The 18,057-nt window shown below is 38.8% G+C and overlaps 1 protein-coding gene across 5 annotated transcripts in view; it reads right to left on the bottom strand.

Annotated features, from left to right (window-relative positions):
* Window positions 1–18,057, bottom strand: part of LOC149316409 (leucine-rich repeat-containing protein 7) — a 239,048-nt gene that overhangs the window by 22,432 nt on the left and 198,559 nt on the right. For 4 of the 5 annotated variants that reach the window (XM_089515424.1, XM_089515429.1, XM_089515425.1 and 1 more), the window contains exons 20-22: window positions 15,445–17,122; window positions 8,598–8,747; window positions 769–888 (exon numbers count right to left, since the gene is read on the bottom strand). In XM_089515424.1, coding sequence (XP_089371550.1) covers window positions 769–888; window positions 8,598–8,747; window positions 15,445–17,122 — 1,948 coding nt within the window. The remainder of the gene's footprint in view (window positions 1–768; window positions 889–8,597; window positions 8,748–15,444; window positions 17,123–18,057) is intronic. The other variant, XM_089515427.1, reaches the window with a different exon arrangement.

Raw genomic sequence — 18,057 nt, 5'->3', positions numbered from 1 at the left:
CCCCGTGAATATGGAAAAACCGCAAATAACAAAAACACCAAGTTTTTACCTGAGAGGAGACCTCTCTAGGAATCTCTAGGTCCTCTAGTGCAACTCTGTGGTCAACATCTGCCAGATACTGACCACAGAGTTGCACTAGAGGAGCTACAAAGGCCTAGTAGAGTATTCTCTCTGGGGAATCTCTAGGTCTTTCAGGGCAACTTTTAGTTAAAGTTGACTATAGATTTGCACTGGAAGACCTAGATATTCCTAGAGAGAACATATTAATCCAATCCGTGAATAATCAAATCCGCAAATATCAATGCAGAAAATATGGAGGGATGAGTGTGTGTGTGTGTGTGTGTGTGTGTGTGTGTGTGTATTCCAAATAACAAACCTCGATTTTTCGATTTTATACAAAGGATACCTTTTTACTATGCCAATGTATTTAATGGATTTGAGCATCCATGGATTTTGGTATCCACAGGGAGTCCTGAAAACAAATCCCAGTGGATACCAAGGGTCTACTGTACTACTAATGCAGGTTTGCTAATCAAATTCGAGTTCTACTGTCAAGCTATGACCAAGAGGAAACCTGTTAACATTAATGGCAATGCAGTATTCAACCACTCTTACAGTCAGTGGGAGAAACTGGGCCAAGACTCAGAATCTCATGGTCCACTCTCAGTTTCTTAATTATAGGTAAGAGGTCAGTGGACCACATCAGCACCAGAGTAGCACTAATGTGTATTTATATGTTAATACTACTTTTTTTGTGATATATGTTACCTTTTTAGCAACAGTTTCTGGTGGTACATCTCGCCTTCCAAGGGGATATGGATTCCATTGGCTGCCAGCTGAAACATCTTCTTGTCCATTGTCTAGAATGCTGCTCTGTTGTGATGGGGTCTATTTTAAAAAGGTTAATTAATACCTCCTTTAGTGAGAGGAAGATCAACATAACAAAGTTATAATTTAAACACCATATTAGCCATTTTGATAACCATAATTTCACATCATTTCCCATTTACCGTCATTGTGATGGGAAACTGCCACATTATTTTTCTGCCATTTTAAACTCACAGATATTATACAATAATTGGTCACAAAATTGGATAAGACTTTAATGCCAGCACCAGGAATTTATTCAGAAACTGTCAAAGACTTTGGGGTAATATCATATATTTAACTCAGATTAAATATATTTATCGGAAGACATACTTCTAATGTACATAGCTAAGCAATCCTCATATAACTGTTTTCTAAAACTTAAATGTCATACCAGACATTAATACTGTCAGGCTAAAAATTCCACAGCAATGAAATTTATTCAGCACATAGCAATGGGATTGCTATGGGATCCCATAAGAATGAACCCATCACAAAAGTAAGTAATTATTTGAAAAAAAATTTTTTTATATTAATGACAATAATTGGTCCTGCATGTTAACATTAATTTTTTAAAGGCTCCAGTTCAAGGAAACACAACTCAATAAAGGTTCCAAACTCAAGAATGTTTGATGTGTTTACCATTAACAAGAGTTTCCTAACGATGCAGGGTGGAATCCTGTATGTGGACTTATGTAGGCTAAATTTAAGAATTGGGAAGTTTTGTAATGTCCATACCTAGTAAAGAATAATGTTACTATATAGCAGAGCTATACAGTAATGTGACCATTGAGCAATGGGGTTGATGCACAATCGGACCAATGCATATCAGGAACCAAAATGCATTGTACCACATGCTATTGTCCTTATACACATCTTTGAAATTCACTAACAGGGTTTCTTAGACCCTCTGCTATTTGGCTAAGCATATTTAAAGCTGTTGTTTGTTATTGTTGTTGTGTGCCTTCAAATCGTTTCCAACTATGGAAACCATAAAGTTAATTATGCTCTCTATGCACACACACAAAGAATAAATTTATGATAGTATGAGATGTACAACCATTTAAAAAATTGCCACAGAAGGTGGCAGTTCATTCGCCTTCATTAAAGGTTTTTATTTAGCAAAGTCTGAAATATGGATTTCTATTATAAAGAAGGAATTGATTGATCTTTAAGGTCTCTTAAAAATCTGTGATTCTTCTGATAATGAGAAAGCCAGACATACAAGCAAGAGTAATTGGATTTTAGATGATCAATGGACCATTAAAATCAGTGAAATAAAATTAGTCAAAATTTCAAAGGTCTTCATCACACAAGGCAGGTAAATACATCAGGATAATAGTGTCTTCAGTTGAGGCTTATCACGTGACACTGTTCCTCTTCTGCTGTTCTCCCATGGGCGACGGGTTTTACAGTGTTTCTTTCATTAACAGAAAACAACCATTGTTCTGCTACAATTTCTATTGTGAAAGTTCAACTGTCCTTTAATGCCAATTTTGGGTGGCCAGGGGGAGGTCAGTGGGCATGCTTTGGGGCTTTGAGTGTGGCATAAGTGACCTGTGATCAGATGAGAAGGAGAGGGGGCAGAAATTTCCATTTGATTTCCCTTCAATTGGCAAAGCAACTGAGAAATTTTTAAACCTTTTTCCCTCTAGGAAAAAAAAAATCAATTGTCCACCCTTACCAACTGGGGCTTGTTAGAGAAGCTGAAACTTTGCTTACTGCCAGTGGCACCACTAGGGTTGGTGTCACCTGATGCAGTCACTTATGGGGGGGGGGGGGTTGGGACTTCTGGGCAGGACTTCTGGCAAACTTCCAGGGCATACGGGATTGTGCATTTGTGGCCGGACATGCCACAACATGGCTCCAGGGAGCAGCCATTCTGCCCTTTCTGGGGTGTCACCCCGTGCACCCCCAAGTGACACTTACTGCTCTGTTCCCTGCCTCTGTTCCAGAGCCTCTCTCTCCCTCCCTCCCTCCCTCACATATCTGGAAATAGAAGTGGGAAAAAGTTTTATACTTTAAAAAAGCATTTCTTTCATTAACCCTGGTGGCGCAGTGGTTAAATGCCTGTACTGCAGCCATTCACTCAAAACCACAAGGTTGCGAGTTCAAGACCAGCAAAAGGGCCCAAGCTCGACTCAGGCTTGCATCCTTCCGAGGTCGCTAAAATGAGTACCCAGACTGTTGGGGGCAAATTAAGTTACTTGCTAATTAGCTTACTTGCTGTTCACCGCTATGATCTTTGGAATAGCTGTATATAAATAAAACAAATTATTATTATTTATTATTATTAACCCACACCCTCTGTCTTGCTGCTTGTTCTAGCTTCAGATTTAACTAATCACTGGCAGATGAAAACCAGCATCAGAACAGATCAGACAGACAGATCAGTAGCTTCTGGCTTTCATCTGCCAGAAATTAATTATGTCAGTGAGACATCTTATCTATCCTGATTAGGCTGCACCCCACCCACAAGGATAAAGGTCTTTTTAAATGTAAGTCTGTTTTCATTTACATTCCAGTGTGTGTGTGTGTGTGTGTGTGTGTATCTGTGTGTGCATGTGCAGGTGCGTGTGTGCCAAATCAGGAAATGTCTTAGAGAAGGTATTGGGTATTGTGTGAGAAGTCCCAAATGTTGTGATAAGCTTTTAGTGCAAATGAAAGCTGTAATCCGGGAAAGGTGCCCTAAAGTGCAATAGGAAAGAGAGCACAGCAATTGCATAATCAGTAATTGGCTGGATGAGGGAAAATCGACTCAAACTTAATCCAGAGAAAACTGAGGTACTGGTGATAGGTTCCCCTGGTCCAGGATTGGCGGTGGTTCCACCTGTCCTGAACGGGGTCACGCTCCCCGTGAAGGACTCCGTGCGCAGTCTGGGGGTGCTTCTTGACTCGTCCCTTCACCTGACTGCTCAGGTGAACGCGACGGTCAGGAGTACCTGTTATCAGCTTCGGCTGATTCGCCAGCTGCGCCCATACCTGGCCCAGAGGGACCTTGAAACTATTGTACATGCTCTGGTAACTTCGAGACTGGATTTCTGTAATGTACTCTACATGGGGCAACCCTTATACCAAACTCGGAAGCTGCAAATGGTGCAGAACATGGCAGCGCGGCTGGTCACTGGTGTCCCCAGGACCAGCCATATAACACCTGTGCTTAAAGATCTCCATTGGCTGCCCATCCGCTTCCGAGCTCAATATAAGGCGTTGGTTATTACCTATAAAGCCCTAAATGGCTTGGGCCCAGGTTTCCTGAAAGACCGCCTCTCCCCGTACATTCCGCCTCGCACCCTCAGAACATCTGGGCAGCAACTCCTGAAGGTGCCTGGGGCCAGGTTGGCTGCTACCGCCAGAAGATCTTTTTCCACAGCTGCCCCAGCCCTTTGGAATACGCTGCCCACGGAGCTCCGCTCATCTACCACCCTGGCCCAATTTAGGAAGGGTCTCAAAACCTTCCTATTTAATCAGGCATTCCCCGACTAAATATCCTATGGGCCTCCCACCTCTCTCGTGGCCGTGAGGTTGGGCTAAGGGGCTTTTTATTGTTTTTAAGGATTGTTTTTATGTTTATGTTTTTGGCTGTTTTTAACTTTGTCTGATGTCTGCACTTTGGTGCATTTGTGAGCCGCCCTGATCGGAAGGGCGGGGTATAAAATAAAAAAAATAATAAAAAAAAATTTATTATTTTTATTTAACATTTTTAGAAACAATGCTATATTAGCAGGAGAAAAGCTTTATGTGATAAAGCCCAATTTTTCACCTATATATGATCTAATTGCAGTATGCTGGTCAGTTACATGCTTGGACCCTGTCCTCTTCGTATACATATTTTTGGTGATATCAACTCTCCAGTTGGAAACAAGAATTAGAAGGCATGCATTCTGTGCTTGGTCTGACAAGGAGGCATGATTAAGAGATATGTCAGCTTACTGTAGCAAGAATTCTAATTTATTTAAGTATTTATTTATCTGAGTTTTAGTCTATCTTTCTCCCATAACTGGGACTCAAGACAGTTCACAATAATATTAAAAAAGGTATGGATGAAAATATTTGGAAATATTTTACTATTTTAATGGATTAAAAAACTAATGAACAGGTAGCATATTATGTTACATATTACATAACAACCAATCAACAAAATGAAGGGAAAAACAAGTGGGGAAGAGCAACACTCTTTAAAATGCAACAAGGTACTTAACAAAAAGTAATGCAACATCCTCATTAATAGGATCTTATAAACTGGAATTAAGAAGAAGAAATGCTGTCCTGATAGCTAGGAATCTCACTCCAGTTTGGGAAACAAAATGCCCATCAAAGCTAGGGAAGTGGCACTCCATGAAGTGAAAGGGAATTTGGACAGGAAAAGCTGCAAAGCCTTAAACTGAGTTTGATAAAGTCTTGGGATGTTGTGTTCATAGGGTTCTGCAAAAGCTGTTGTATGTATCTAGGTCTGCATCTGTGTGTGTTGTGGTGGGAAAGACTAATTGCACAAATAGTTTTCTTCAGCAATAATGTCTAAAACCATAGTTTCTGGATTCACATTTTCAGAACACTAAAGAAATTCAAACTTCTCTATAAAAACTATTCCAGATTTACCAGCAGACATGATATAAAAATGTTAAAAGCACTACTACAAGATTTTAAAATTTAACACTGGCTCATTAGTTTTTCTGATTTCCACACTTATTCAGAAATGCAAAATAAGCTGCACAATATAAGGGGGGGGGGGAGGTAAGGGGGAGTGCTGCAAAAGTCTCAGCCTGACCAATATCCCAAACTCTGAATGAAATGTTGTCACTGTAGCTTGAAATAATATTCTTTTCTATTATAAACTGCCAATTTGCAGAATCGTAGCTCCAATTTTTGATTTTTTTCCCCAGATCATCAATAGAAACATGTCAGTGAAAAGTGTGGAATTTTCAAGTGCTGAACTCCAGGCCATCATGAAGTTCCCGTTCCTAGAGAAGAAAACTCCAAAGGAAATCCATGAGTGTATGATGTAAACATTGAGTGTCAAATGCTCATCATACTCACTTGAAGAAATGGTGTGCCAGTTTTTGGCACACAGCATATTGGCAAATCTCAGCTAAAACAATTGCTGAGACACTAGAGATACCCCAGGGATGCAGTGGGTTTATAATTCATGAACAGTTGGTTATGCAGAAGCTGTCAACCAAGAGGGTGCCAAAAGGTTTGAATGCTGACCAGAAATAAAATCGAATGGATACCTCCAAATTTATTCTGTAGCATTTTGCGAAATCTAGTTATATTGTTTGGAATGATTTGACATTGTAGACAAAACATGGTTAAATCATTATGATACAGAGATGAAACAACAGTCCTTGTAGTGGCAGTACTTGTATTCTCTAGGCTGAAGAAATTCAAGACTCAAAGGTCAGCAGGAAAGGTCAGAGCCAGAGTTTTTGGGGGATAATGAAGGTATTTTTTTATGACTGACTGTCTTAAGAAGGGCCAAACAGTTAACCAGAATACTGCTGTAACTTGCTGTGCTGATTAAAGGAGGTCTGAAAGAAAAACTGCGAAGCAAGCTATGGAAAGGTGTTTTATTTTTGCAGGACAATGCACCTGTTCACAGAGTGGCAAGATGGTGGATGTTTTGAAAAATTTGGGGTATAAGTGCATGAACCATCCACCCTACTCACCAAATCTTGGTTCATCTGACTATTCCCTGTTTCCATACCTTTAAAAGAGTTTGAAAGGGAGAGCAATATTGCATTGACCAGACATCAGAATTTTTTTTTCTGGAAGGGTTAAAGAAACTTGATGTGCCAATTGTGTTTGAGGTAAATATGTGGAATAGCATGTAAATTTCATGGTTTTAAGTCATTCCCTTCTTGGTTAGACAGAGAATTCAGCACTCCCTTGAACAGGGCAGTGGCAAAATGAAAGACTTAACAAGCCAATGATAAATTTACTTTGGCTCCCAACAAGCTGCGCTCTCTCTCTCTCTCTCTCTCTCTCTCTCCACACACACACACACACACACCCACACCAGAGAGATCATTCATAGAGCAAAATTTAAGTCAGAAACATGATTTCTTGGTGATTTATTTTCATGGGTTGGATCATTAGTCAGCTGCAATGATACTCAAACCTTCAGTGCATTGAGAAAATAAACATATATGCCCACACCCTGGAATGGACAGTAACAAAAAGATTGGAAAGAAAATGAAAGGAAGATTATAAATATTGCTAATGCAAAAAGAATACACATCGGTATTTTAAAGGCCTATGCAGTTGGAATTGCTTTAACTTTGGGAAACTAGAAACCATGAACACAGCAACTTGTAACATTCTAAATTAGTAAATAATTCATTAATCAAATGGTAAGATGGCAAAGGTTAGTAGTACATATTATAAATTTGATAATGAATTACATGCCTATTTTTATCTCAGTACAATTTTTGTCTGGGGAAAATGTTCAGTTCTTGGCATAACATATTTCAGACGTATCACAGAATCATATATCCAGGACTATAAGAAACTCACAGGTAGTGCAGCCACTACATGTTGGTTACCCTGGCCCCTACACAAAACCAACCGAAGTATACCTTCTGGTTTTCAGAGAAACTAATCTTATGCCTTTCCTAGATAATTGTTTCTACTATTTGTGGCTAAGATTATGATTGTATCTGTATACAAAGTTTGATTCCACTGTAATTGTCATGATTTTACCCTACAGGATGGAGTCATGGCAGTTAAAGTTGGTTCAAACTGCTATAATTATGTAGTGTAGATACATTATCTGACTGGCTTTGGCTGCATCCGCATGGCAGAAATAATCCAGTTTGACACCAGTTAAAGTGCTGTCAAACCGGATTATTTCTGCATTATGGATGTAGCCCTAATGACTGACAACTATGGCCTGTCACTTAATGTCTAATTTTTGGTGCTGCAATTTATATCCACTACCTCATATCTTCTTTCCAACACAAAAGAACAATCTTTCTGTTGTCTTTGTGTGTCACCTAACATGTGGAAACATATTAAGATTTCCTAGCAATTTATTGTCTATCAGCCACATGATTAGTAAATAGGCCTATTCAGGGTCATGAATTCATCTTGAAATACAGTTTGATTCAGTATGATTTTACAGAAAGTTATTGGGTATGTCCCCCAATTAGATCACCGTAGATCGTTTTAAAAATATATGGGTATATATATCTTTACACAAAACAGCTAATTCCACAATGTTCTACATAAAGAAAAACACAAATATAATAAAGATGGGAATGGGACATACGTTTTAAAATGTCATTTGAACTATAATTTTAATCCAGCCTTTTGCTAGGAGAACAAACTACAACACTCTAGGCCTCAGGCTCCTATGACACAAACCTAGATGATGAGAGTTTGCAATGGACTTTTCCTGACATTAAATGACTACACCATTTTAACAACACTGACATCATTAAACATCTACAACATGGAACAGGACCCTCAGGCCTCTTTGGCTAACATAATGGCTATATCAGTCTGCAACAGAAGAGCAGAAAGCAGCATGAACTGTCACGTGGTGAGCCAATTACTTGAAGAAGCAAAGATGTTAAGTAAGCACATTACATTAGCAACTTTGCCCCCTTTAGTTTATTTATTTATTTTAGGACACAAGCATGAATAATATGCAAAGGCTAGAAAGGAAGAGGAAAGAGAGTATGAAAAATTATTATGTGGTTTTGGATATAGGCAGGCTATCTCATACTTACTTTCGGTAGAGGTAGCTCTTGATGCATTTGGTTTTCAAATTTAGGTTTAGTCTGCAAGTTTAATGTCATGCTTCTGCCTGCATGCATTGCTGACAAACCTCCAGAGCGCAGCATGCCAAGGTTAACAGTGTTGTGTTTATAAGCAGCAGTCTGAGTAGAGGAAATAACAACCACGTGACAGGATATGAACACACATGCTCAGTAAGAGAAAATATTGAACATATATGACTAACTTCACATGATCTCAATTAAAGCAAACAAACAATACCAAGGAATAAGTAGCTGTTTTAAGCATGCACTGAGTCAGACAGAAGCACATAGAGTGCTAGTTGTACATAAAATGGTTACCATAAAAAGACATTTACAAGACAGATTTCTGAAAAGCAGAAGGTTTTAAACAGTCAAAGAAAATGATAAACAGAGTTGCCTGTATGCTAGGTAAACTACATAAGAACATGACATGATTAGATATTTGAATCTTTTACATCAATTTCATTAGCTAATGAATGACAGACTCTATTATTTACTTTCACAAAGATCATCATCAACAACAAATCTCAGTTCAGATCTTCTAATTACCATAAAAGGCTGTCCATTAAAATTGATTTCACAGAACATACTGCAGAAGTCATGTACAAGTTTTGAATCTACACTAGCAAAAGACAATCCACTGTAAATACAATCTAATTTTCAAAAATCACAATGGTCCTATTTTAGAACATCAGAAAACAACGTTCATGAATATACAAAATATTAAATTAGCATAAATGTCAAAGATGTAATTTAACCAGTGTGCATTTCCAGAAATATAATGCTGACCCTGAAACATCTGTTTCATCTGCTCATGCAAATGAATTAATACTTGCATCTCTGAAGGAGGAACTGTTTTAAATCAGCCACAGATACAATACCCCAGTGAATAAGAACATCCTTATGAAAACTCACTGCTTTCCAAATTAGATCATTTATTAAAAATACCAATACCACAAGATATGTCTTTAAAATATAAATCTGTCAATTGATACACAGAATGCATGCTTGCATTCATATATTAACTCCTATATTCTCTTATGTAGAGAATTACAATGGAATAATGTGCTCCAGTAACAACAATAAGCACAATTGTAAATGTGAGTATTATGAGACTGTAAATCCATCTTACAATCATGCAATTGCTGAACAGGATGCCAGACCTGTTACTGAACAAGGGAAGAGCAGCTAAGCCTAATGCTTACACTCTGTACTAATAAAAATGGTCTCTTCTTTGTAGATGTGTGCCCTTAAAATATATGTATGGGTGTGTGCAGGTAAATACACATATGCACCAGTTCTTAACAGATTTCTGACAGGTGCTAAGTGTGTGTCCCTATCTGAAACCAGAAATTAAATAAGATTAAATTCCAGTTAGGGTAGGCTGACAAAATAAATAGAATTTACTGAAGTGTTGACTTCACAGTTTGCCAATTAATGGGTCTACTCTAGTTCAGACTAACAATTGGTCATAGCTTTCAATAAATATTGAACCCTTTACCTGATTACACTTATAACTGGGATGTAAACATTTTCAGGACAACCTCCTCAAATAGCACTGAACCCTTTAGCCTGGGGAAAGAAATTTATTTTCCCAAATAGCAATACAACAGATAGACTGTAGAATCTATATACTGTTCTTCTACTTTCTTATTATTTAAGAAAAAATCTGAATGTCCAATTGCCTTGTCAACAGAATGCCTTATGTCAATTTTTTGATCATTTCTAAAATTGGAAAGTTATAATATCATTAATGGTAAAGGTTCTCCCTTGACAAAATTGTCAAGTCAGTTCTGAGTGTAGGCGGCAGTGCCCATCTTCATAACTAAACGAAAGGAGCCAGCATTGTCAGACTACTCTGTGACCATGTGGCCAGTATGACTGCACAGAATGCTGTTACCTTCTTACTGAAGTGGTACTTATTTATATACTTGCACTTTTACATGCTTTCAAACTGCTAAGTTGGCGGAAGCTGGGACTAGTGACAGGAGCTCACTCCATCACACAGTGCTTGGGTCTCAAACTACCAACCTGCCGATCTTCCAATAACCAGAATCAGTGTCTTAACCGCTGAGACACTGCATCCAGCATATTAATAATATTTTTTTCATATAAATACTAGATACAATATTATTTCATTTTTTTCAATACTAGACTTAGGTAAGGGGTGATGAAAGTACTGCCCATGGTTTGCATGCAACCCCTGCATCCTCATAGTAGAGCTTTCCAGTTTTGTCCCCCCCAACACAAAAAAAATTCAAACTATTTTTATTCAAACTTTTTGGACCCCCTTGGGCCTTTTTAGGCCCAGGAGAGACATCAAGTAATAGTTGGGTCCAATTTGAATTCTTTATTAAATAAGTCCCTTTATTTATTCAGATTTATTAGATCCCCAAAATAGGATTCCCCAAATGAGCTTGTTAAATAAGCAAAATTGCTCCCACAGAGACTGGGGGAGTATTTTGAGTTGTAGTTTTTCCTCTATATACTATACTATACCCTTTAAAAATAGTGAGGTTTGAGATGCAGCTCTCCAGGGTCCTCCAGGAGGACAATGTAACTACCACCCCCAGTTGGCCACTTCTACCTTAAATAGTCCTGTTCCTAGGCTACAACACAGTACTTACTTAACTGTGAGTTAAGCCTCATTAGCCTCACTGGAAGTGAAATGTGGCCAAGCTTGGAATAATGTATATCAATGCTCTGTTGCTTGGATAAGTTAAATTTCCTGCTACCTACTGTGGAGATTACAGCTAAACCCAGATGGAACAGGGAGTCTGGGCAATGGTAGTAGTAACTGATGTCATAGCCCCTGCTAACCAAAATGTTCACAGGCTTTGACTCTTGGCTCCACTAGACCACCATTGCTTGTAAGACTTCCTAAGAATACAAAAATACATATACTTGCATACCCTCCAACTTTTCACAGATGTGGCCAAGCAAGTTCAGAGTGTGGTTAGACTGGCAAACATTATTAATGAAGAAGAACACCTAAGCTAGTAGAGACTGCTAGTCTATTTTTGCCTGAGTCTACAGGGAAGGGCAAATTTTTTCCCCTACTCTTCTCTTCTCTCCTTCCTGAGTTAATTGATTTGCACTCTGAACTGTTAGGAACAACTGAAATAAGCTGAAGGCAAAGGGGATAATTGGGAGGAAAAGAGAGAAACTAGAAAATTGTCAAAGCATCTGGAAAAGTGGGATTGCAGGGGATTAACTGACAGTCTTCATGCCAAACTGGGAAAGTTGGAGGGTATGCATTTTTTAAAAAGGACATTTACAAAATAAACATACGGACTTCAAAGGATGTGACATATAGAACATGTAGGATGTCATTTGCCTTTTCCCATTTTCCGGAAACTTCACTCTATACAGCCTTCAGACTTTAGCTTCAGAGTTGGAAAAAGCCCCCAAATCAGATCATTTTATTCCTTAACAGCAAATAATAATAATAATAATATGTCTGTTTTATTTTTTAGACCTCTCCCCAGAACCCAAATTACATTACAATACTTGTTCCAAGCTCAGCAGCTGGTAGCATTTTGTTTTAGGTCACTACTTTAAATTATTATAATTTTATTTATAATTATTTTGTAATTATTTAGTTACCCTCACCAAAAACAAACAAACAAACAAACAAACAAAAAACCACACAGGACCCACTGCAGAAAATCTGCACTTAAACAGAAAAAGAAAAAAGATTATCTTCCCTTAGATTGACTGGTTCATTTCTGGCAATTAGACTTCCTTGAAGATCCCCAAACTGGAATTTTTACTTGGCTTTCAAGTATAGGGAAGCACTGGGGCTAGGATTCAGCAGGATATATCCACTGACAAAATTGGCTCTGACAGCAGAATTCAGAGGGGACAATACCTGCATGCCATTTCACAAAATCATGTACACCATGAGTACCTGTTTCCAACCTGCACCAATAATGGCCAGTGCACTTTCTTTTATAACATTTACTAGGGCCCTAAAAATAAGACTTGCAGTCTCAAAATAGACTATACTCATGTATTACAGTCCCCAAAGCATAGCAGCACTGTAAATGAAGATTGCATTTGTGAATGATCCCCCGCTGAAAACTTTTCATCCATTCAGAAGTATCATGGAAAATGATCAAGTAACTAGGATACAAGCTAGAATATGCCTTAGACAGAACAATTCTGATATGCATTTTTTTTAAAAAAAAAAAAACCAGTACTTTGCAGTATTATAGTGTTAAGACAGAAGTACTACATGACATTATTGGGCAGTTCGACTTTCAGTGAGTCACAACTGAACTGTGAATTTCCGCCATTGAAAAACACAGTGACCTAATGTAAAATATTTCTGATGGCAATTACTGGAAATTATCGCATAGCCGTTTTTGCCCTGGCCATACACGGGATGGGATCAGGGTGGAACAGGGAAAAACGAGTGTCACACAGTAAATTGTAACTCACCCATCCCCCAAGCGTGCTCTCCCAGCTGATTTTGGTTGTACGGAAGCCTTTCATGCCACCAAAATCAGCCGGCAGAGTGTGCCTGGAGGACGGGTGATGGTTGGGTGGCAGCACAGTGGCAATTTACTGTGCGATAACACCCATTCCCCCATTCTGCCCTGATCCCAACCCGTCTATAGCCAAATGGCTGGGCGATAATCTCCACTGAGGCAAGACTTTCAAGCAAGACAAGAGTAATTCTGTTACAGGAGTTTGAAGAATGAGGTCTACAGGCTTCAGATTATTTGTGAGTCTCAACTTTCACTTCTTTTATGAAACATTGGCAGCATGTTTAACTGTGGAAGAAAAATACATACTTCATATTTCAATGCATATTTCCATGAAACAATATGAGTTGGAAGACTTGCAATGTTTCTTGTTATGTTCCTTCAAGCTATTTCTGACTTACAGTGAGCCTAAGCAAAGCTAGAAGGATATAAATACCCTAAAGGCACCAGATCCTGTCTCATCTTAGAAGCAAAGCAGGGTCAGCACTGGTTAGTACTTGGATGGAAGATTGATCAGTTGCCATAGAGTTCAGAGGGAAGAGCTGAAAAAAACATCTCTGAGTATTTCTTTCCTAAGAAACCCCTACAAAATTCATGGGACCACCATAAGTCAACAGGATAACAAAGCGAATTTATCACAGGGCCTTCTTGGCAAGATTTGTTCAGCCTTTGAGGCTGAGAGAATGTGACTTTCCCAAAGTGACCCAGTGGATTTCCATGGCCAAGTAGGGATTTGAACTCTAGTCTGCAGAGTCCAGTGCTCAAACCACTACACAATGTTGACTCTCATGTACAAGGTAGAAGTCAATAAATAAATATATATATAAAAAAGATAATTCAGGTTGATGAAAAAACTACTCAAGTCTGTAAAAGTCTTAATAAGAGGTGTGACATTCAATAATATAAAGATAATACAAAACAAAATAAGGCCAATATAATGCCAAGGTAGAGTGACACATTCAATGTGATGGTCTTGATTTTGTTTTCAGACTTTTTTTTTACACAAAGCAGCTACAATGATGTAGAGAGATCTTGTAACATCTTTGAGACAACTGCAAGAATTTAGTAGCATATGCTTTTGTAGACTTAAGTCTACTTCCTCAGATGCATGAGAGAAAGCTCATGCTGCCAACTTCTTTCTTTCTGTTAGTCTCAAAGGTTCTACAAAGGAAGCCCTGGTGGCACAGTAGTTAAATGCTGGTACTGCAGCTGCAAGGTTGTGAGTTTGATCCCAGGGGCTCCAAGGTCCACTCAGCCTTGCATTCTTCTGTAGGTCAGTAAAATGAGTACTCAGCTTGTTGGGATCTATTAGCTTACACATTGTAAACTGCTTAGGGAATGCTTAGTTCACTTAAGCTTATTGCACGGCACTTGGAGGAATGGTAATAGAACGGAATGGAACAGGGGGAAAACATGTGCTACTGCATGAGAGAACGTCTCTGATGCCGCTGGGAGTCCCCAAGCCATTCCCCAGCCATTCCCTAGCCATTCCTGGCAGCCGATTTTGAAAAATGGTTCAAAATCGTCCTTCAAAATTGGCTGCCATGGAATGGATGGGGAATGGTTTGAGGACTCCTGGCAGCATTGGCGGCATTCTCCCTTGTGGTAACACATGTTTTCTTCCCGTTCCGTTCCCGCTCCTCCAAGTGTTGTGTAATAAGCTTAACTGATAAACAGTATAGAAATGTAGTTTCTATTGCTATTGCTACAAGAACTCTCTACATATGGCTGCTACAGACTAATATAGCTATATCTTCAAATTCTTCAGCTATAATGATGCAGTCTGACAAGGAAGAGCTATCAAATTCATAATCCTTCATAAGGATTCTGCAAGAATTCTGTAGGATCTGGAATTGTACCCATCAATTATAAGGTTACCTAGGTCAAATATTCTCATTATTGTTGTAATGGGTTATTATTTTCTCTCATTATTGAACAAGAGCTAACAAATCATAAAAGGAAAATTTTAAGTTTAGGGTTTTTTGTTGTTTTGTTTTGACAAAGATGCTTGACTTTGAAAAGACGTTTAACATAATCAGAAATCCACTACTGAAATCAACATTACTAAAAGTAGAGATTATCATTTTTGTATTTAAAAACCCAGTGTGACATCAGGGAAGTTCTTTTCTAGTTTTCACCCAGGGAACCTTGTTACTAACTCATCATTTATAATTCAGTATAGAAAAAAAACCCTCATGTTTTATTTGTCTATAACACAAATCTGGGAAGTATTATTAGATAACATATTAATCACTGCAAGCAGATAGTTTTGATATATAAAAATATAAAAACTAAAGGGATTAATTGCAGAGAAATGCCAAACATACCCTGTCTAACCTTCTAGCTTCTATATGTCTAAGTAGCTGTTGTCTCCAGTCAGCGGGCATTTTACCACAGCTCTCATTTCCCTTCACAGGGGTAGGCCTTGTCTTTATATCAGTGTTATCTGACGGCTTGTCACCATAGTTACCCAAGTTATAGTCTGATGGTATCTTTTCCAACAGAGCTGCCATTGTAGGCCTAGCTGAAACTGGCCTGGTTTGGGAGGTACCATAACTCTCTGTACTGTAGCTTCTTGCAGACAATGGCCTCCTTTGTGTAAGGTTTTTAACTGGAAAACTTCCAGACTGGGCTTTCACTTCTTGATATGAAGGATGTTCATCTTCATACCTGCCATTTCTTTTGAGGAACTGGGATTCAGACACTTGCATGCTGCTTTGGCGTTCCATAGCTCCTCTATACTGATGTCTGTTATACCTATCGCTTTGTGGCAGTTCATGTGGTTCACTCACTCTTCTGTACATTGACATTTCTGTTGAACTGGCCAGTGAATCGGCTCTTCTCAAAAACCCAGCCCTTGATCCCTGACTTGAGAACTGAGTATTTACAGTCTCTTCATTAACAGAAGGCTGAGAAAAAGAAAACATGTGCTCCATGGGTGGGTATCCACGGTAGGCTCTAGGGCTTACCAAATCCTTGGAGACATGTTTAGTCTGCTGGGGAATGTATTCTGGAGTATGCTGAAAAGGTGGTGGTATCCTCTTTTCTGCTTTCACTTCCACTGATCCTTGGGGATTAAAGCTTTGGTCAAACTGATACACCTTTTTAGTCACAGAAGGCTTTTGCTGCTGCTGGACCTTAACACTTCCATAGGTCAGCATTTCATCATCAAGCATTGGTACAGACTGACTACGAGACATACTAGACATTCCATGTTCTGTTCCCATCATTTTATCTGACCTTTCATGCATTCCTGCATTGTCAGTAGTAGCTGCATAGTTCTCTAGTGGAATATTATAAACCTTATAAGCGCCAATATCTATCTCATCTATACTTTGTGATTTTTTAAATCTATTAGTCTTCAAATCCCTCATCATTGGAGAAAGCCTTTCTGTACTCTTGCTGATGGAAATGATGTTTTTAGAAGGCTCCGGGTGACAATGAATATGTGAAAACACATTACTAAGACTCCTATTAGCATTGGAATCATGATATTCCCATTGTGTTCCTGGAGAAAAGGTGCTAGTTATTTCAGGAGAGTCTTTCACAAGTTCTTTCCTTTCAGGTAAAGGGCTAGTGTTTGGGGTGCCCTCCAGTTTAGAAGGAAAGGCTGTCCTATCTTCAAAAGGGCTAGGGGTTCTCGTCCAGTTCTGCCAAGGGTTTGATGGAGGCACTTCTGATTCAGGCGTGTTTCTCAAAGTGGGCTGTTCGAGTTCAAGGGGAATACCAACTATCCTGTCTTGCCTAATTAAAGGCCTGCGGCCATGAGCAGATGTGCTTCTTGATTTAGAGCTTAAGAGGGGGTTAGTGCTGGGGTTCTCCACTGTGTTCTCCTCTGCTACAAATCCTGTGTTGTCATAATGTGAGCCATCATTCCAGCTGTCAGCAAAGGTGTCACTCATTGGACGTCGATCATTATGCTGCTGCATGTTTCCTGCTGGAGCAGATTCCCGTTGGCTGAGCAAAGGCTTTGTCTCAAGGGGTTGAGGAAAAGATTGGACAAGCCTGCAAGAAACATAGATTTTAAAATGAAAAAAAAAATCAACTTTTTTCAAAAAGGAAGCTATCATAAAAGAACAAAATGCCTCACCTTACCATTGCTGTACAGTAAATATAGTTTAATCAGTTTATTAGTGAGCAGGAATACAAGCCAACTTGCAACAGAATAAGAAAAATGGTTGGGAACTTTGGTAAATTCTCAGTGCTAGCTCTATTGATCTTTAGAAATGGAATAGAAAATTGGATGGGGGGGACACATCTATATTTTTATTTCCCCTAACATTTGTAGTAAAAATACAGTAGAATACAAGGTTAAGTGAAGAAACTACAGCTTCCTGTGGAATCAATTGTCCAAAGCAAACAGACTTATATTCTTTCATGGAAGGTCAGTTTTGCCTGTACTACTTTCTGGTGATTTCAAAACTTTATAAATACACTTGTCCCTGTGGTTAGGGGCACAGGACCCCCATGAATGTAGAAAAACTGCAAATAAGAAAAACACTATGTTTTAATCTGAGAGAACACCTCTCTAGGAATCTCTAGGTCCTCCAGTGCAACTCTGTGGCCAACATCTGCCAGACATTGACCATAGAATTGTGCTGGAGGAGCTACAAATGCCTACTGGAGTGTTCTCTCTAGGAATCTCTAGGTCCTGCAGTGCGACACAAGGTTGCGAGTTCAAGACTAGCAAAACGGCCCAAGCTCGACTCAGGCTTGCATCCTTCCGAGGTCGCTAAAATGAGTAGCCAGACCGTTGGGGGCAAATTAGCTTACTTGCTAATTAGCTTACTTGCTGTTCACAGCTATGAACTTTGGAATAGCGGTATATAAATAAATAAAAAATAAAAAACAGTGAAAAATGGGAAGTTTGAAAAATATTTCAATCAAATATTTATAAAATGAATATGGGCTGAGTTGGGAACAGAACTTTTAATGTTAAT

Source organism: Sceloporus occidentalis, unplaced genomic scaffold, assembly GCF_023333645.1.
Source record: "Sceloporus occidentalis isolate IW3139 unplaced genomic scaffold, rSceOcc1.0.p SCAF_3, whole genome shotgun sequence".
In the NCBI taxonomy this organism is placed as follows: domain Eukaryota; kingdom Metazoa; phylum Chordata; class Lepidosauria; order Squamata; family Phrynosomatidae; genus Sceloporus; species Sceloporus occidentalis.
The sequence above is the reverse complement of the archived record's forward strand: the minus strand, read 5'-3'. Positions and strand labels throughout refer to the sequence as shown.